Genomic DNA, 19,745 nt, shown 5'->3' with positions numbered 1-19,745 from the left:
GCGTCGCTCCGCCCACCGCGCATGCGCGTCCCGCCGGTCACCTTCCCCGCTGGCCCCGCCCCGCCGTCCCCGCGCAGGCGCAGTGGCAGCGCCGGCGTGAGGGGAAGCGGGGGCGGCTCCGCCATGTACCGGCACGGCCGGGCCGCCGCCGCCGCCGCCGCCGCCCGCATCCGCCCCTCCGCGCCCCCGCTCCGCGCATGGAGCCCGCCCGGGGCCGCCCCGACCGCCGCGGAGCCGCCGCGCCGCCGCTACCGAGCGCGGCCGCAGGTGAGGGGCGCCGGGGCGGGGCGGGGCCGAGCGCGGGGAGGGGGCGGGGTTATGCAAACATGGAGGAGGGGCGGGCGGGGCTGAGGGAGGGGCGGGGCTTGCTGGGGTATGGGGCTTGGCTATGAACTCGCGGAATAGCGGTGAGTGGGCTGGGGGCGTGGCTATGCAAATGAACCCCCGGAATAGCGGCGAGCGCTAGGTAGGGGCGTGGCTATGCAAATTAACAGGTGGAATTGAAGCGGGCAGGCGGGGGCGTGGCTACGCAAATGAACTCGCGAGACTGCAGTGAGGGGGAGTGAGTGATGTTATGCAAATGAATCGGAGGGGATGTGGGGGGAGAGGGCGTGGTTATGCAAATGAACCGGGGGGTGTAGCGAGGGGAGGGGTGTGGCTATGCAAATGAATTGATAGAATTGCAGAGGGGCGTGGCTATGCAAATGAACCCACTGAATTGCAGTGCGCAGGCTGATAAGGGGGTAGCAGGGAGGGGGTGTGGCTATGCAAATGAACCAGTGGAATTGCAGCAAGCAGGCGGGGAAGGGGAGTGGCTATGCAAATGAGCTCGAACTGCAGCAAGGGGGGTGTGGCTATGCAAATGAACGGGATCATAGGGAGGGGGCGTGGCTATTCAAATGAACCAGCAGAACTGCAGCAAGGACTGGTCTGTGGATTGGGCGTGGCTATGCAAATGAACCAGTGGGATTATGGGGCGGGGGGGCAGCGTGGTTATGGAAATGAACCAGTGGGATTACGGGGGGGGCTATGCAAATGAGCCATCGGGATTGCAGGGAGGGGGCGTGGCTATGCAAATGAACCCACGGAACTGCAGCAAGTGGGCTGCGAAGGGGCGTGGCTTTGCAAATGAGCAATTGGAATTGCAGCATGAGGGGTGTGGTTATGCAAATGAACCAGTGGAAGTGCAGTGAGGAAGCTGAAAAGGGGCGTGGCTATGCAAATGCACCTGGGATATGCAGCAGGAGAGGGGGTGTGGTTATGCAAATGAACCAGTGGAAGTGCAGTGAGGAGGCTGGGAGGGGGCGTGGCTATGCAAATGAGCCTGACTATACCAATAGACCCACGAACTTCATTGAGCGGGCTGGGAGGGGGCGTGGCTATGCAAATGAAAGCATGGAACTGGAGGCGGCCGGGAAGGGGGCGTGGTTATGCAAATAGGATTGCTGATTGGTGGTGATGGTCCCCAGGAGGCGTGGTTATGCAAATGTGAGGGGGGGTGTGCAGACTGTGGGGGCGTGGCCTCTGCCTTTAGGGGGGCGGAGCCATGGGTGTCTCAGGGTCCTAAAGGGTGTCCCCCCCCCACCCCAGGACCTGTCCCCCCCCGAGGGGCTGGGGGGTGACATCACCACGGTTGACGGGCAGCGCGAGGACGACATCGCCGTACGGGACCCCGCCCCCCCCCCGGCCCCCCCCGCCCTCCTCCTGCTCCTGCGAGGCCACGCCCCCCTGCTGGCCCCCCCCGGACCCCCCCGGCCCCCCCCGACCATGGACGAGCATTTGGCCGCCATGCACCAGAAGCTGCAGCATGAGGTGATTGGGGGAGGGGTGTCACATATTGGGGGACAAGGGGGGGTAAGATGGGGGGACAGTATGGGGGGGGTCACATATGGGGGGGTAAGATGGGGTCACATATGGGGGGACAAGGGGGTAAGATGGGGGGGGACAATATGGGGAGGTCACATATGGGGGGTCACATATGGGGGTTCACATATGGGGGGGGTCACATATGGGGGACAAGGGGGTGAGATGGGGGACAAGATGGGGGGGGTCACATGTGGGGGGGTCACATATGGGGGGGTAAGATTGGGGGGTCACATATGGGGGTAAGATGGGGGGGGGTCACATACGGGGGGACAAGGGGGTAAGATGGGGGGGACAAGATGGGGGGGTCACATATAGGGGGGTAAGATGGGGTCACATATGGGGGGACAAGGGGGTAAGATTGGGGGGTCACATATGGGGGGTAAGATGGGCGGACAATATGGGGGGGTCACATATGGGGGGGTCACATATGGGGGGACAAGGGGGTAAGATGGGGGGGACAATATGGGGAGGTCACATATGGAGGGGGTCACATATGGGGGTTCACATATGGGGGGACAAGGGGGTGAGATGGGGGACAAGATGGGGGGGTCACATATGGGGGGGTCACATATGAGGGTCAGGAGGGGTAAGATGAGAGGTGTCACATATGGGGGGTGAGATGGGGGGGTCACATATGGGGGGTGACAATAATGGGATGGGAGCAACACAGCAAGTGCCACCAAGACATGGAAACAGTGACAAATGCAGAGGAGGTGACAACATGGGGGGGGTGACAACGGGGGGAGGGGTCACCCCTGACCCCACCCCCCCCCCCCCCCCATGTGTGTCCCCCCCCCAGCTCCCCAATTTCTTCCTGAAGATCCCGGATTACGGGCTCTACGCCCCCGACGTGGAGTTCATCAACCCCACCCTGCGGCTGCACACGCGGTGAGGGACGGGGACGGGGACACCGGGGGGACGGGGACAGGGACACTGGGGGGGTGACAGTGACACTGGGGGGAAACAGTGACAGTGACACCAGGGGGGATGGGGACAGTGACACCAGGAGACAGGGACAGTGACACTGGGGAGGTGACAGTGACACCGGGGGGAAACAGTGACAGTGACACCAGGGGGACGGGGACACCGAGGGAAAACAGTGACAGTGACACCGGGGGGGTGACAGTGACACCGGGGGATGGGGACAGTGACACCGGGGGGATGGTGACAGTGACACTGGGTGGGGGACAGGGACACTGGGGGAGTGACAGTGACACCGGGGGGGTGACAGTGACACCAGGGGGGTGACAGTGACACCGGGGGGAAACAGTGACAGTGACACCAGGGGGATGGGGACACCGAGGGAAAACAGTGACAGAGACATTGGGGGGGTGACAGTGACACCGGGGGGACGGGGACAGTGACACCGGGGGGACGGGGACAGTGACACTGGGGGGGGGGACAGTGACACCGGGGGGAAACAGTGACAATGACACCAGGGGGACGGGGACACCGAGGGATGGGGACAGTGACACCGGGGGGATGGTGACAGTGACACTGGGTGGGGGACAGGACACTGGGGGGGTGACAGTGACACCGGGGGGGTGACAGTGACACTGCGGGGGTGACAGTGACACCAGGGGGAAACAGGGACAGGGACACCGGGGGGATGGGGACAGTGACACCAGGAGACAGGGACAGTGACACTGGGGAGGTGACAGTGACACCGGGGGGAAACAGTGACAGTGACACCAGGGGGACGGGGACACCGAGGGAAAACAGTGACAGTGACACTGGGGGGGTGACAGTGACACCGGGGGGAAACAGTGACAGTGACACCGGGGGGACGGGGACAGTGACACTGGGGGGGTGACAGTGACACTGGGGGGAAACAGTGACAGTGACACCAGGGGGACGGGGACACCGAGGGATGGGGACAGTGACACCGGGGGGATGGTGACAGTGACACTGGGTGGGGGACAGGGACACTGGGGAGGTGACAGTGACACCGGGGGGAAACAGTGACAGTGACACCAGGGGGACGGGGACAGTGACACCGGGGAGAAACAGTGACAGTGACACTGGGGGGGTGACAGTGACACCGAGGGAAAACAGTGACAGTGACACCGGGGGGACGGGGACAGTGACACTGGGGGGGGGTGGGCAGTGACACTGGGGGGGTGACAGTGACACCGAGGGAAAACAGTGACAGTGACACCAGGGGGACGGTGACAGTGACACTGGGGGGGGCAGTGACACCAGGGGGATGGGGACAGTGACACCGGGGGGATGGGGACAGTGACACTGGGAGGAAACAGGGACAGTGACACTGGGGGCGTGACAGTGACACCAGGGGGGTGACAGTGACACCGAGGGGGTGACAGTGACACTGGGAGGACAGTGACACTTGGGCGGGGGGGACAGTGACAGTGACACCGGGGGGATGGTGGCAGTGACACTGGGGGGATGCTGACACTGGCAGGGGGCAGTGACACTGGGGGGATGGGGACAGTGACACCGGGGGGGGACAAGGACAGTGACACCGGGGGGACGGGGACAGTGACACTGGGGGGAAACAGTGACAGTGACACCAAGGGGACGGTGACAGTGACACCGGGGAGATGCTGACACTGGGGGGGGGGCAGTGACACCAAGGGGACAGTGACAGTGACACCAGGGGGGTGACAGTGACAGTGACACCAGGGGGACGGGGACAGTGAAACCAGGGGGGTGACAGTGACACTGGGGGGAAACAGTGACAGTGACACCAGGGGGACGGGGACAGTGACACCGGGGGGAGGTGGGCAGTGGCACTGGGGGGACGGTGACAGTGACATTGGGGGTGTGACAGTGACATGGGGGTGGGCACAGTGACACTTGGGGGGGGGAACAGTGACAGTGACACGGGGTGGGACAGTGACACCGGTGGGGGGTCACAGCCCTATTGTGTGACCCCTGTGTCCCCAGGGGCCGTCCCATGTATGCAGTGGCAGTCACCTTGAGCCAGGGGGTGGTGTGACACTGTCCCCATGTCCCCGTGTCCCCAGGGGTCGTCCCATTGATGTAGTGGCTGTCACCTTGAGCCAGGGGGTGGTGTCACACTGGGGGGATGTGACACTGTCCCATGTCCCCAGGGTCCACCCCATGTACGCGGTGGCAGTCACAGTGAGCCAGGGGGTGGTGTGACACTGTCCCCATGTCCCCAGGGTCCACCCCATGTACGCGGTGGCAGTCACCCTGAGCCAGGGGGTGGTGTGACACTGTCCCCATGTCCCCGTGTCCCCAGGGGCCGCCCCATGTACGCGGTGGCCGTGGCGCTGTGCCGGGGAGCTGGTGTCACACTGGGGGGATGTGACATTGTCCCATGTCCCCAGGGTCCACCCCATGTACGCGGTGGCAGTCACCCTGAGCCAGGGGGTGGTGTGACACTGTCCCCATGTCCCCGTGTCCCCAGGGGTCGTCCCATTGATGTAGTGGCTGTCACCTTGAGCCAGGGGGTGGTGTCACACTGGGGGGATGTGACACTGTCCCATGTCCCCAGGGTCCACCCCATGTACGCGGTGGCAGTCACCCTGAGCCAGGGGGTGGTGTGACACTGTCCCCATGTCCCCGTGTCCCCAGGGGTCGTCCCATTGATGTAGTGGCTGTCACCTTGAGCCAGGGGGTGGTGTCACACTGGGGGGATGTGACACAGTCCCATGTCCCCAGGGTCCACCCCATGTACGCGGTGGCAGTCACAGTGAGCCAGGGGGTGGTGTGACACTGTCCCATGTCCCCAGGGTCCACCCCATGTACGCGGTGGCAGTCACCCTGAGCCAGGGGGTGGTGTGACACTGTCCCCACGTCCCATGTCCCCAGGGGCCATCCCATATACATGATGGCAATCACCCTGAACCAGGGGGTGGTGTGACACTGTCCCCATGTCCCCGTGTCCCCAGGGGCTGCCCCATGTACGCGGTGGCCGTGGCGCTGTGCCGGGGAGCTGGTGTCACACTGGGGGGATGTGACACTGTCCCATGTCCCCAGGGTCCACCCCATGTACGCGGTGGCAGTCACCGTGAGCCAGGGGGTGGTGTGACACTGTCCCCATGTCCCCGTGTCCCCAGGGGCCGCCCCATGTACGCGGTGGCCGTGGCGCTGTGCCGGGGAGCTGGTGTCACACTGGGGGGATGTGACATTGTCCCATGTCCCCAGGGTCCACCCCATGTACGCGGTGGCAGTCACCCTGAGCCAGGGGGTGGTGTGACACTGTCCCCATGTCCCCGTGTCCCCAGGGGCCATCCCATATACATGATGGCAATCACCCTGAACCAGGGGGTGGTGTGACACTGTCCCCATGTCCCCATGTCCCCAGGGGTCATCCCATTGATGTAGTGGCTGTCACCTTGAGCCAGGGGGTGGTGTCACACTGGGGGGATGTGACACTGTCCCATGTCCCCAGGGTCCACCCCATGTACGCGGTGGCAGTCACAGTGAGCCAGGGGGTGGTGTGACACTGTCCCCATGTCCCCAGGGGCCATCCCATGTAAATGGTGGCAGTCACCCTGAGCCAGGGGGTGGTGTGACACTGTCCCCATGTCCCCGTGTCCCCAGGGGCCGCCCCATGTACGCAGTGGCCGTGGCGCTGTGCCGGGGAGCTGGTGTCACACTGGGGGGATGTGACACTGTCCCATGTCCCCAGGGTCCACCCCATGTACGCGGTGGCAGTCACCCTGAGCCAGGGGGTGGTGTGACACTGTCCCCATGTCCCCGTGTCCCCAGGGGTCGTCCCATTGATGTAGTGGCTGTCACCTTGAGCCAGGGGGTGGTGTCACACTGGGGGGATGTGACACAGTCCCATGTCCCCAGGGTCCACCCCATGTACGCGGTGGCAGTCACAGTGAGCCAGGGGGTGGTGTGACACTGTCCCCATGTCCCCAGGGGCCATCCCATGTAAATGGTGGCAGTCACCCTGAGCCAGGGGGTGGTGTGACACTGTCCCCATGTCCCCGTGTCCCCAGGGTCCATCCCATATACATGATGGCAGTCACCTTGAGCCAGGGGGTGGTGTGACACTGTCCCCATGTCCCCGTGTCCCCAGGGGTCGTCCCATTGATGTAGTGGCTGTCACCTTGAGCCAGGGGGTGGTGTCACACTGGGGGGATGTGACATTGTCCCATGTCCCCAGGGTCCACCCCATGTACGCGGTGGCAGTCACCCTGAGCCAGGGGGTGGTGTGACACTGTCCCCACGTCCCATGTCCCCAGGGGCCATCCCATATACATGATGGCAATCACCCTGAGCCAGGGGGTGGTGTGACACTGTCCCCATGTCCCTGTGTCCCCAGGGGCCGTCCCATGTATGTAGTGGCTGTCACCTTGAGCCAGGGGGTGGTGTCACACTGGGGGGATGTGACACTGCCCCATGTCCCCAGGGTCCACCCCATGTACGCGGTGGCAGTCACAGTGAGCCAGGGGGTGGTGTGACACTGTCCCCATGTCCCCAGGGGCCATCCCATGTAAATGGTGGCAGTCACCCTGAGCCAGGGGGTGGTGTGACACTGTCCCCATGTCCCCGTGTCCCCAGGGGCTGCCCCATGTACGCGGTGGCCGTGGCGCTGTGCCGGGGAGCTGGTGTCACACTGGGGGGATGTGACACTGTCCCATGTCCCCAGGGTCCACCCCATGTACGCGGTGGCAGTCACCCTGAGCCAGGGGGTGGTGTGACACTGTCCCCATGTCCCCGTGTCCCCAGGGGCTGCCCCATGTACGCGGTGGCCGTGGCGCTGTGCCGGGGAGCTGGTGTCACACTGGGGGGATGTGACATTGTCCCATGTCCCCAGGGTCCACCCCATGTACGCGGTGGCAGTCACCCTGAGCCAGGGGGTGGTGTGACACTGTCCCCATGTCCCCGTGTCCCCAGGGGCCGCCCCATGTATGCGGTGGCCGTGGCGCTGTGCCGCGCGGTCGCCTGGGGCTACTTCGCCAGCCTGCGGCTGGAGGTGCTGGCGCTGACCCAGCACCGCGAGGATTGGAGCCTGCGGGCCCGCTGGAGGCTGACGGGGCTGCCCCTGCACCTCTGCCTGCTCCGCTTCTACCGCCGGGACAAGGGACAGCTGCTGCGGTCAGTGTCACCTCCCCTGGCACCGTGTCACCTCCCCCTGGCACCTGGGTCATTGTGTCACCTCCCCCTGTCACCTGTGTCACCCCCATTGCCCCCGCACCTCTGCCTGCTCCGCTTCTACCGCCGGGACAAGGGACAGCTGCTGCGGTCAGTGTCACCTCCCCTGGCACCGTGTCACCTCCCCCTGTCACCTGGGTCACCTCCCCTGTCACCTGTGTCACCTCCCCTGGCACCTGGGTCACCTCCCCCTGTCACCTGGGTCACCTCCCCCTGTCACCCCCCCCGTCACTGTGTCACCTCCCTCTGTCACTGTGTCATCTCCCCCTGTCACTGTGTCACCTGTCACTGTGTCACTTCTCCCTGTCACTGTGTCACCTGTCACTGTGTCACTTCCCCTGGTGACTGTGTCACCTCACTGTGTCACCTGTCACTGTGTCACCTCCCCCTGTCACCTGTGTCACCTCCCCCATCACCTGTGTCAACCCCCCTGTCACCTGTGTCACCTCCCCTGTCACTGTGTCACCTGTCACTGTGTCACCTCCCCCTGTCACTGTGTCACCTCCCCCCTGTCACCTGTGTCACATCCCCTGTCACCTGGGTCAGCTCCCCCTGTCACCTGTGCCACCTCCCCCATCACTGTGTTACCTCCTCCCACTGTCACCGATGTCACCTCCCCCTGTCACCTGTGTCACCCCCATTGCCCCTGCACCTCTGCCTGCTCCGCTTCTACCGCCATGTCCCTCTGTCCCCAATGTCCCTGTGTCCCCATGTCCCTGTGTCCCCATGTCCCTGTGTCCCCATCACCCTGTGCTCCTGCAGCCCTGTGTCTCCTGTGTCACCACAGCCCCGTGTCACCTCTGTCCCCATGTCCCCATGTCCCTGTCTCTGTGTCCCCCTCACCGGGTGCCATCCTCATGTCCCCATGTCCCTGTCCCCCATGTCCCTGTCCCCCCATTCCCCACCACTAGGTGCCATCCCCGTGTCCCCATGTCCCTGTCCCCCATGTCCCCATGTCCCCGTCACCCATGTCCTGTCACCAGGTGCCATCCCTGTGTCCCCATGTCCCCAGGTCCCTGTCCTCCAGGTCCCTGTCCCCACGTCCCCATAACCAAGGGACAGCTGCTGCGGTCAGTGTCACCTCCCCTGTCACCTGGGTCACCTCCCCCTGTCACCTGGGTCACCTCCCCTGTCACCCCCATTGCCCCTGCACCTCTGCCTGCTGCTCTTCAACCGCCTCTGTCCCCATGTCACTGTGTCCCCAGTGTCCCTGTGTCCCTATGTCCCCATGTCACTGTGTCCCCGTCACCCTGTGCTCCTGCAGCCCCATGTCCCATCTGTCCTTGTGTCCCCATGTCCCTGTCACCCCGTTTCCCCATGTCCCCTTGTCCCTGTCCCCCTCTGTTCTCGATGTCCCTGTGTCCCTGTCACCAGGTGCCAGCCCTATGTCCCCGTACCCCATGTCCCTGTCCCCCATGTCCCCATGTCCTGTCACCAGGTGCCATCCCCGTGTCCCCATGTCCCTATCCCCCATGTCCCTGTCCCCCATGTCCCCATGTCCTGTCACCAGGTACCATCCCTGTGTCCCCATGTCCCTATCCCCCATGTCCCTGTCACCCTTGTCCCATGTCCTGTCACCGGGTGCCATCCCCGTGTCCCCATGTCCCTATCCCCCATGTCCCTGTCCCCCATGTCCCCATGTCCCCGTTCCCCATGTCCCCAGGTCCCTGTCACCCTTGTCCCATGTCTTGTCACCGGGTGCCATCCCCATGTCCCCATGTCCCTGTCCCCCATGTCCCCATGTCCCTGTCCCCCATGTCCCCATCTCCCTATGTCCCTGTCACCCTTGTCCCATGTCCCGTCACCAGGTGCCATCCCCGTGTCCCCATGTCCCTGTCCCCCATGTCCCCATGTCCCTGTCACCCTTGTCCCATGTCCTGTCACCGGGTGCCATCCCCGTGTCCCCATGTCCCTGTCACCCATGTCCTGTCACCAGGTGCCATCCCTGTGTCCCCATGTCCTTGTCCCTCATGTCCCCATGTCCCCATCCCCGTGTCCCCATGTCCCTGTCCCCATGTCCCTGTCCCCCATGTTCCCATCCCCCATGTCCCCAGGTCCCTGTCCCCCATGTCCCTATGTCCCTGTCACCCTTGTCCCATGTCCTGTCACCGGGTGCCATCCCCGTGTCCCCATGTCCCTGTCCCCCATGTCCCCATGTCCCTATGTCCCTGTCACCCTTGTCCCATGTCCTGTCACCGGGTGCCATCCCCGTGTCCCCATGTTCCCGTCCCCCATGTCCCCATGTCCCTTTCCCCATGTCCCCATGTCCCTGTCCCCATGTCCCGTCACCGGGTGCCATCCCCATGTCCCCATGTCCCTGTCCCCCATGTCCCCATGTCCCTGTCCCCTATGTCCCCATGTCCCGTCACCCCATTCCCCATGTCCCTGTCCCCATGTCCCTGTCCCCCATGTCCCCATGTCCCCTATGTCCCCATGTCCCGTCACCGGGTGCCATCCCCGTGTCCCCATGTCCCCAGGTCCTACGACGCCTTCTCCACCTTCTTCCTCAACTCGCAGGGGCTCATCCGCTGCCACCGCGTGGACAAGGTGAGCGGGGCGGGTGGGGACACACCGGTGACACCGGTGACACCGGAGGGGACGGGGCCACCCCCGAGCGCCTGTGTCACCCCCCCGTGTCCCCCCAGATGATGCCGACCCCCCGCGACGTCACCGAGGACAAGAAGCTGCTGGTGGCCGCGGTGACGGCGGCGCTGGCACCGGCGGCGCTCAAGCTCACGGGGGACAGCGGCGTCCCCAAAGTGTCCCCGGTGTCACCTCCCCCCTTAACTTAATGTACAGAATAAAACACGACGCGCGCTGCGCCCGGTGTGACGGTGACAAAGGGACGTGCGCCCGGGGCCACCGAACCCCCGAACCTGTTGTATTGAGGGGTGTCCCCAGGTGTCCCCAAGTGTCCCCAAGTGTCCCCAAGTGTCCCCAGGGCTCAACCCAGCTCGTCGCGGCTCTTCCCGACCTTTTTGGGCATCTTGCGCCCGCTGGCGTCCTCCAGCTCCTTGGCCTGGTAATAATGCGGAGCCACCTCCAGCAGCCACGAGCTCTCGATCTCGATGACCTGGGGACAACGGGGACAACGGGGACACGTCACACGGTGGGGACAATGGGGAGGTGGCACACGGTGGGGACAATGGGGAGGTGGCACACAGTGGGGGACACACGGACGATGGGGATGGGGACAAAGGTGGAGGGGCTTGGGTGTCTTCTTGGTGTGGTCCTGTTACCCGTGTCCCCATGGTGACATCTCTGTGACCTTGTCCCCAGTGTCCCCATGACATTTTTGGTGTCCCCATGGTGACATCTCGATTGTCCCCAGTGTCCCCATGGTGACATCCCTGGTGTCCCCAGTGTCCCCATGGTGACATCCCTGGTGTCCCCATGGTGACATCTCTATTGTCCCCAGTGTCCCCATGGTGACATCTCTGTGTTCTTGTCCCCAGTGTCCCCATGGTGACATCTCTGGTGTCCCCATGGTGACATCTCTATTGTTCCCAGTGTCCCCATGGTGACATCTCTGGTGTCCCCATGGTGACATCTCTATTGTCCCCAGTGTCCCCATGGTGACATCCCTGGTGTCCCCAGTGTCCCCATGGTGACACCTCTGTGTCCTTGTCCCCATGGTGACATCCCTGGTGTCCCCATGGTGACATCTCTATTGTCCCCAGTGTCCCCATAGTGACACCCCTGGTGTCCCTAGTGTTTCCATGGTGACATCTCTGGTGTCCCCATGGTGACACCTCTGTGTCCTTGTCCCCACGGTGACATCTCTGGTGTCCCCATGGTGACAGCTCTGTGCCCACACTGGTGTCCCCAGTGTCCCCATGGTGACATCTCTGCCGTCCTTGTCCCCAGTGTCCCCCTGTGCCCACAATGTCCCCATGTCCTCCTGTCCCATTCACTCCTTGGTGGTGCAGACCAGCTCGTGCTAGAGAATGGCACTGTCCCCATGTCCATGTCCCCATGTCCATGTCCCTGTTCCCATCCCCATGTCCCCATGTCCCCATGTCCCTGTCCCCATGTCCTCATGTCCCCATGACCACATCCATGTCCCCACGTCCATGTCCCTGTTCCCATCCCCATATCCCCATGTCCTCATGTCCATGTCCCCATGTCCATGTCCTCATGACCATGTCCCTGTCCCCATGTCACCATGACCACGTCCATGTCCCCATGTCCCCATGTCCATGTCTTCATGACCATGTCCCTGTCCCCATGTCCATGTCCCTGTTCCCATCCCCATGTCCCCACGTCCATGTCCCCATTCCCATGTCCCCATAACCATGTCCCTGTCCCCATGTCCTCATGACCATGGCCCTGTCCCCATGATGTCCCCATGTCCCCACGATGTCCCCACAATGTCCCCACGTCCCACCTGCCTCATGAACTCCTTGGTGGTAAAGACCAGCTCGTGGTAGAGCAGCCAGCGCGGTTGTTCGCTGAACAGGCAGCTGTTGGGGTGGATGAACACCGGCTGTTGGTGCTTCACCGTGCGGTACCCGCCGCGCGTCAGCCGCGCCGTGTGGTAGAAGAACCCGGCCGTGATGGCCTGGGGGGAAAACGGGGTCAAAATGGGGGAAAACGGGGGGAAATGGGGGGAAAAATGGGGGGAAATGGTTGGGAAATGGTTGGGAAATGGGGGAGAATGGGGGGAAATGGGGGAGAATGGGGGGAATGGGGGTCCCAGCGTCAGCCGCGCCGTGTGGTAGAAGAACCCGGCCGTGATGGCCTGGGGGGAAAACGGGGTCAAAATGGGGGAAAACGGGGGGAAATGGGGGGAAAAATGGGGGGAAATGGTTGGGAAATGGTTGGGAAATGGGGGAGAATGGGGGGAAATGGGGGATAATGGGGGTCCCAGTGTCAGCCGCACCGTGTGGTGGAAGAACCCAGAGGTGATGGCCTGGGGGAAATGGGGGGAGAATGGGGGAAAATTGGGGGAAATGGGGGGAAAAATGGGGGGATAATGGGGGGAATGGCTGGGAAATGGGGGAGAATGGGGGGAAATGGGGGATAATGGGGGGAATGGGGGATAATGGGGGGAATGGGGGTCCCAGTGTCACCCGCGCCGTGTGGTGGAAGAACCTGGTGGTGATGGCCTGGGGGGAAATGGGGGGAGAATGGGGGAAATGGGGGGAAAAATGGGGGAAAATGGGGGGAAATGGTTGGGAAATGGGGGAGAATGGGGGAAAATGGGGGAGAATGGGGGAAAATGGGGGAGAATGGGGGAAATGGGGGATAATGGGGGAAATGGGGGTCCCAGTGTCACCCGCGCCGTGTGGTAGAAGAACCCGGTGGTGATGGCCTGGGGGGAAATGGGGGGAAAAATGGGGGAAAATTGGGGGAAATGGGGGGGAAATGGTTGGGAAATGGTTGGGAAATGGGGGAGAATGGGGGGAATGGGGGAAATGAGGGAGAATGGGGGGAAATGGGGGATAATGGGGGTCCCAGTGTCACCCGCGCCGTGTGGTGGAAGAACCCGGCCGTGATGGCCTGGGGGGAAAACGGGGTCACAATGTGGGAAAACGGGGGGAAATGGGGGGAAAAATGGGGGGAAATGGTTGGGAAATGGTTGGGAAATGGGGGAGAATGGGGGGAAATGGGGGATAATGGGAGATAATGGGGGGAATGGGGGTCCCAGTGTCACCCGCGCCGTGTGGTGGAAGAACCCGGAGGTGATGGCCTGGGGGGAAAACGGGGTCACAATGGGGGAAAATGGGGGGAAAAATGGGGGGAAATGGGGGGGAAATGGTTGGGAAATGGGGGAGAATGGGGGAAATGGGGGAGAATGGGGGGAAATGGGGGATAATGGGGGGAATGGGGGATAATGGGGGGAATGGGGGTCCCAGTGTCATCCGCGCCGTGTGGTGGAAGAACCCGGAGGTGATGGCCTGGGGGAAATGGGGGGAGAATGGGGGAAAATTGGGGGAAATGGGGGGGAAATGGGGGGAAATGGGGGGAAAATGGTTGGGAAATGGGGGAGAATGGGGTAAATGGGGGAAAATGGGGGGAATGGGGGCCCCAGTGTCAGCCGCGCCGAGTGGTAGAAGAACCCGGTGGTGATGGCCTGGGGGGAAATGGGGGGAGAATGGGGGAAAATTGGGGGAAATGGGGGGAAAAATGGGGGGAAATGGGGGGAATGGCTGGGAAATGGGGGAGAATGGGGGGAAATTGGGATAATGGGGGGAATGGGGGATAATGGGGGGAATGGGGGTCCCAGTGTCACCCGCGCCGTGTGGTGGAAGAACCTGGCCATGATGGCCTGGGGGGGAAATGGGGGGAGAATGGGGGAAAATTGGGGGAAATGGGGAGAAAAATGGGGGGAAATGGGGGGAATGGCTGGGAAATGGGGGAGAATGGGGGGAAATGGGGGATAATGGGGGGAATGGGGGTCCCAGTGTCACCCGCGCCGTGTGGTGGAAGAACCCGGTGGTGATGGCCTGGGGGGAAATGGGGGGAGAATGGGGGAAAATTGGGGGAAATGGGGGGGAAATGGGGGGAAATGGGGGGAAAATGGTTGGGAAATGGGGGAGAATGGGGGGAAATGGGGGATAATGGGGGGAATGGGGGATAATGGGGGATAATGGGGGGAATGGGGGTCCCAGTGTCACCCGCGCCGTGTGGTGGAAGAACCCGGAGGTGATGGCCTGGGGGGAAAACGGGGTCACAATGGGGGAAAATGGGGGGAAAAATGGGGGGAAATGGGGGGGAAATGGTTGGGAAATGGGGGAGAATGGGGGGAATGGGGGATAATGGGGGGAATGGGGGTCCCAGTGTCACCCGCGCTGTGTGGTGGAAGAACCCGGAGGTGATGGCCTGGGGGGAAAACGGGGTCACAATGGGGGAAAATGGGGGAAAAATGGGGGGAAATGGGGGGGAAATGGTTGGGAAATGGGGGAGAATGGGGGGAATGGGGGAAATGGGGGAGAATGGGGGGAAATGGGGGATAATGGGGGGGAATGGGGGATAATGGGGGGAATGGGGGTCCCAGTGTCACCCGCGCCGTGTGGTGGAAGAACCCGGAGGTGATGGCCTGGGGGGAAAACGGGGTCACAATGGGGGAAAACGGGGGGAAATGGGGGGAAAAATGGGGGGAAATGGTTGGGAAATGGAGGAGAATGGGGGGAAATGGGGGATAATGGGGGGAATGGGGGATAATGGGGGATAATGGGGGGAATGGGGGTCCCAGTGTCAGCCGCGCCGTGTGGTGGAAGAACCCGGTGGTGATGGCCTGGGGGGAAATGGGGGGAGAATGGGGGAAAATTGGGGGAAATGGGGGGGAAATGGGGGGAAAATGGTTGGGAAATGGGGGAGAATAGGGGGAAATGGGGGATAATGGGTTAGGGGGTCCCTGTGGGTCTGTGGATCGCAAGGGATGCTGGGGGGCTCAGGGGCTGTTTTGGGGTGCGTTGGGGGGTGTTGGGGTCACCTTTGGCACCAGCACCGAGTCCCCATTGCAGGATGAGGGCGGCAGCTCCATGAGGGGTTTGGGTGATGGGTTGGGGTGCTGGGTTGGGGTGATGGGTTGGGGTGATGGGTTGGGGTGATGGGTTGGGGTGATGGGTTGGGGTGATGGGTTGGGGTGATCCCGGGTGAGTTTTGGGGTGTGTTGGGGGGTGTTGGGGTCACCTTTGGCACCAGCACCGAGTTCCCATTGCAGGATGAGGGTGGCAGCTCCATGAGGGGTTGGGGTGATGGGTTGGGTTGATGGGTTGGGGTGCTGGGTTGGGGTGATGGGTTTGATGATCCCGGGTGAGTTTTGGGGTGCGTTGGGGGGTGTTGGGGTCACCTTGCGGACCAGCACCGAGTCCCCATTGCAGGATGAGGGCAGCAGCTCCATGAGGGGTTTGGGTGCTGGGTTTGGGTTTGGGTGCTGGGTTGGGGTGATGGGTTGGGGTGATGGGTTGGGGTGATGGGTTTGATGATCCCAGGTGAGTTCTGGGGTGATTTTGGGGTGATTTTAGGGGGTGTTGGGGTCACCTTTGGGACCAGCACCGAGTCCCCATTGCCGGATGAGGGCGGCAGCTCCATGAGGGGTTTGGGTGATGGGTTTGGGTGATGGGTTGGGGTGATGGGTTGGGTTGATGGGGTTGGGGTGATGGGGTTGGGGTGATGGGGTTGATGATCCCGGGTGAGTTTTGGGGTGCGTTGGGGGGTGTTGGGGTCACCTTTGGGACCAGCACCAAGTCCCCATTGCAGGATGAGGGCGGCAGCTCCATGAGGGGTTTGGGTGATGGGTTGGGGTGATGGGTTGGGGTGATGGGGTTTGGGTGATGGGGTTTGGGTGATGGGTTGGGGTGATGGGTTTGATGATCCCGGGTGAGTTTTGGGGTGCGTTGGGGGGTGTTGGGGTCACCTTTGGCACCAGCACCGAGTCCCCATTGCAGGATGAGGGCAGCAGCTCCATGAGGGGTTTGGGTGATGGGTTGGGGTGATGGGTTGGGGTGTTGGGTTGGGGTGATGGGTTGGGGTGATGGGTTTGGGGTGATGGGTTTGGGGTGATGGGTTGGGGTGATGGGTTTGGGGTGATGGGTTTGGGGTGATGGGTTGGGGTGATGGGTTGCGGTGATGGGTTTGATGATCCCGGGTGAGTTTTGGGGTGCGTTGGGGGGTGTTGGGGTCACCTTTGGCACCAGCACCGAGTCCCCATTGCAGGATGAGGGCAGCAGCTCCATGAGGGGTTTGGGTGATGGGTTTGGGTGATGGGTTGGGGTGATGGGTTGGGGTGATGGGTTTGATGATCCCAGGTGAGTTCTGGGGTGATTTTGGGGTGATTTTAGGGGGTGTTGGGGTCACCTTTGGGACCAGCACCGAGTCCCCATTGCCGGATGAGGGTGGCAGCTCCATGAGGGGTTTGGGTGATGGGTTTGGGTGATGGGTTGGGGTGATGGGTTGGGGTGATGGGTTTGATGATCCCGGGTGAGTTTTGGGGTGCGTTGGGGGGTGTTGGGGTCACCTTTGGCACCAGCACCGAGTCCCCATTGCAGGATGAGGGCGGCAGCTCCATGAGGGGTTTGGGTGATGGGTTGGGGTGATGGGTTGGGGTGTTGGGTTGGGGTGATGGGTTGGGGTGATGGGTTTGGGGTGATGGGTTGGGGTGATGGGTTGCGGTGATGGGTTTGATGATCCCGGGTGAGTTTTGGGGTGCGTTGGGGGGTGTTGGGGTCACCTTTGGCACCAGCACCGAGTCCCCATTGCAGGATGAGGGCAGCAGCTCCATGAGGGGTTTGGGTGCTGGGTTTGGGTTTGGGTGCTGGGTTGGGGTGATGGGTTGGGGTGCTGGGTTGGGGTGATGGGTTTGATGATCCCGGGTGAGTTCTGGGGTGATTTTGGGGTGATTTTAGGGGGTGTTGGGGTCACCTTTGGCACCAGCACCGAGTCCCCATTGCAGGATGAGGGCGGCAGCTCCATGAGGGGTTTGGGTGATGGGTTTGGGTGATGGGTTGGGGTGCTGGGTTGAGTTGATGGGTTTGGGTGATGGGTTTGGGTGATGGGTTGAGTTGATGGGTTGGGGTGATGGGTTTGGGGTGATGGGTTGGGGTGATGGGGTTGGGGTGATGGGGTTGGGGTGATGGGGTTGGGGTGATGGGGTTGGGGTGATGGGTTGAGTTGATGGGTTTGGGTGATGTGTTGGGGTGATGGGTTTGGGGTGATGGGTTGGGGTGATGGGGTTGGGGTGATGGGGTTGGGGTGATGGGTTGGGGTGATGGGTTTGATGATCCCGGGTGAGTTTTGGGGTGCGTTGGGGGGTGTTGGGGTCACCTTGCGGACCAGCACCGAGTCCCCATTGCAGGATGAGGGCGGCAGCTCCATGAGGGGTTTGGGTGCTGGGTTTGGGTTTGGGTGCTGGGTTGGGGTGATGGGTTGGGGTGATGGGTTGGGGTGATGGGTTTGATGATCCCAGGTGAGTTCTGGGGTGATTTTGGGGTGATTTTAGGGGGTGTTGGGGTCACCTTTGGGACCAGCACCGAGTCCCCATTGCCGGATGAGGGCGGCAGCTCCATGAGGGGTTTGGGTGATGGGTTTGGGTGATGGGTTGGGTTGATGGGTTGGGGTGATGGGTTGGGGTGATGGGTTGGGGTGATGGGTTTGATGATCCCGGGTGAGTTTTGGGGTGTGTTGGGGGGTGTTGGGGGTCACCTTTGGCACCAGCACCGAGTCCCCATTGCAGGATGAGGGCAGCAGCTCCATGAGGGGTTTGGGTGATGGGTTTGGGTGATGGGTTGGGTTGATGGGTTGGGGTGATGGGTTGGGGTGATGGGTTTGATGATCCCGGGTGAGTTTTGGGGTGCATTGGGGGGTGTTGGGGTCACCTTTGGCACCAGCACCGAGTCCCCATTGCAGGATGAGGGCGGCAGCTCCATGAGGGGTTTGGGTGATGGGTTGGGGTGATGGGTTGGGGTGTTGGGTTGGGGTGATGGGTTGGGGTGATGGGTTTGGGGTGATGGGTTGGGGTGATGGGTTTGATGATCCCGGGTGAGTTTTGGGGTGTGTTGGGGGGTGTTGGGGTCACCTTTGGCACCAGCACCGAGTCCCCATTGCAGGATGAGGGCGGCAGCTCCATGAGGGGTTTGGGTGCTGGGTTTGGGTTTGGGTGCTGGGTTGGGGTGATGGGTTGGGGTGCTGGGTTGGGGTGATGGGTTTGATGATCCCGGGTGAGTTCTGGGGTGATTTTGGGGTGATTTTAGGGGGTGTTGGGGTCACCTTTGGCACCAGCACCGAGTCCCCATTGCAGGATGAGGGCAGCAGCTCCATGAGGGGTTTGGGTGATGGGTTTGGGTGATGGGTTGGGGGTGATGGGTTGGGGTGATGGGTTGGGGTGATCCCGGGTGAGTTTTGGGGTCCGTTGGGGGGTGTTGGGGGTCACCTTTGGGACCAGCACCGAGTCCCCATTGCAGGATGAGGGCAGCAGCTCCATGAGGGGTTGGGGTGATGGGTTGGGTTGATGGGTTGGGGGTGATGGGTTGGGGTGCTGGGTTGGGGTGATGGGTTTGATGATCCCGGGTGAGTTCTGGGGTGATTTTGGGGTGATTTTAGGGGGTGTTGGGGTCACCTTTGGCACGAGCACCGAGTCCCCATTGCAGGATGAGGGCAGCAGCTCCATGAGGGGTTTGGGTGATGGGTTTGGGTGATGGGTTGGGGTGATGGGTTGGGGTGTTGGGGTTGGGGTGATGGGTTTGATGATCCCGGGTGAGTTTTGGGGTGCATTGGGGGGTGTTGGGGTCACCTTTGGGACCAGCACCGAGTCCCCATTGCAGGATGAGGGCGGCAGCTCCATGAGGGGTTTGGGGTGATGGGTTGGGGTGTTGGGTTGGGGTGATGGGTTGGGGTGATGGGTTTGGGGTGATGGGTTTGGGGTGATGGGTTGGGGTGATGGGTTGGGGTGATCCCGGGTGAGTTTTGGGGTGTGTTGGGGGGTGTTGGGGTCACCTTTGGCACCAGCACCGAGTTCCCATTGCAGGATGAGGGTGGCAGCTCCATGAGGGGTTGGGGTGATGGGTTGGGTTGATGGGTTGGGGTGCTGGGTTGGGGTGATGGGTTTGATGATCCCGGGTGAGTTTTGGGGTGCGTTGGGGGGTGTTGGGGTCACCTTGCGGACCAGCACCAAGTCCCCATTGCAGGATGAGGGCAGCAGCTCCATGAGGGGTTTGGGTGCTGGGTTTGGGTGATGGGTTGGGGGTGATGGGTTGGGGGTGATGGGTTGGGGGTGATGGGTTGGGTTGATGGGTTGGGGTGATGGGTCTATGGATCCCAGTTGAGTTTTGGGGTGA

General features: G+C 62.3%; 2 protein-coding genes across 2 annotated transcripts in view; one reads left to right on the top strand and one right to left on the bottom strand.

Moving 5' to 3' along the window:
* The first annotated feature begins 21 nt into the window (after positions 1-21).
* Positions 22-10,786, top strand: C34H6orf136 (chromosome 34 C6orf136 homolog). Its single transcript, XM_071801035.1, has 6 exons — positions 22-267; positions 1,591-1,812; positions 2,666-2,754; positions 7,708-7,908; positions 10,443-10,512; positions 10,611-10,786. The coding sequence occupies exons 1-6, from the start codon at positions 22-24 to the stop codon at positions 10,755-10,757; spliced, it is 975 nt and encodes a 324-aa protein (XP_071657136.1). The 3' UTR covers positions 10,758-10,786.
* Positions 10,787-10,794: 8 nt separating this feature from the next.
* Positions 10,795-19,745, bottom strand: part of DHX16 (DEAH-box helicase 16) — a 52,448-nt gene continuing 43,497 nt past the window's right edge. The window contains exons 19-20 of the mRNA XM_071801033.1: positions 12,353-12,526; positions 10,795-11,038 (exon numbers count right to left, since the gene is read on the bottom strand). Coding sequence (XP_071657134.1) covers positions 10,910-11,038; positions 12,353-12,526 — 303 coding nt within the window. The 3' untranslated portion in view covers positions 10,795-10,909. The remainder of the gene's footprint in view (positions 11,039-12,352; positions 12,527-19,745) is intronic.

The sequence above is a fragment of the Patagioenas fasciata genome, chromosome 34 (genome assembly GCF_037038585.1).
Source record: "Patagioenas fasciata isolate bPatFas1 chromosome 34, bPatFas1.hap1, whole genome shotgun sequence".
NCBI lineage: Eukaryota > Metazoa > Chordata > Aves > Columbiformes > Columbidae > Patagioenas > Patagioenas fasciata.
The sequence above is the reverse complement of the archived record's forward strand: the minus strand, read 5'-3'. Positions and strand labels throughout refer to the sequence as shown.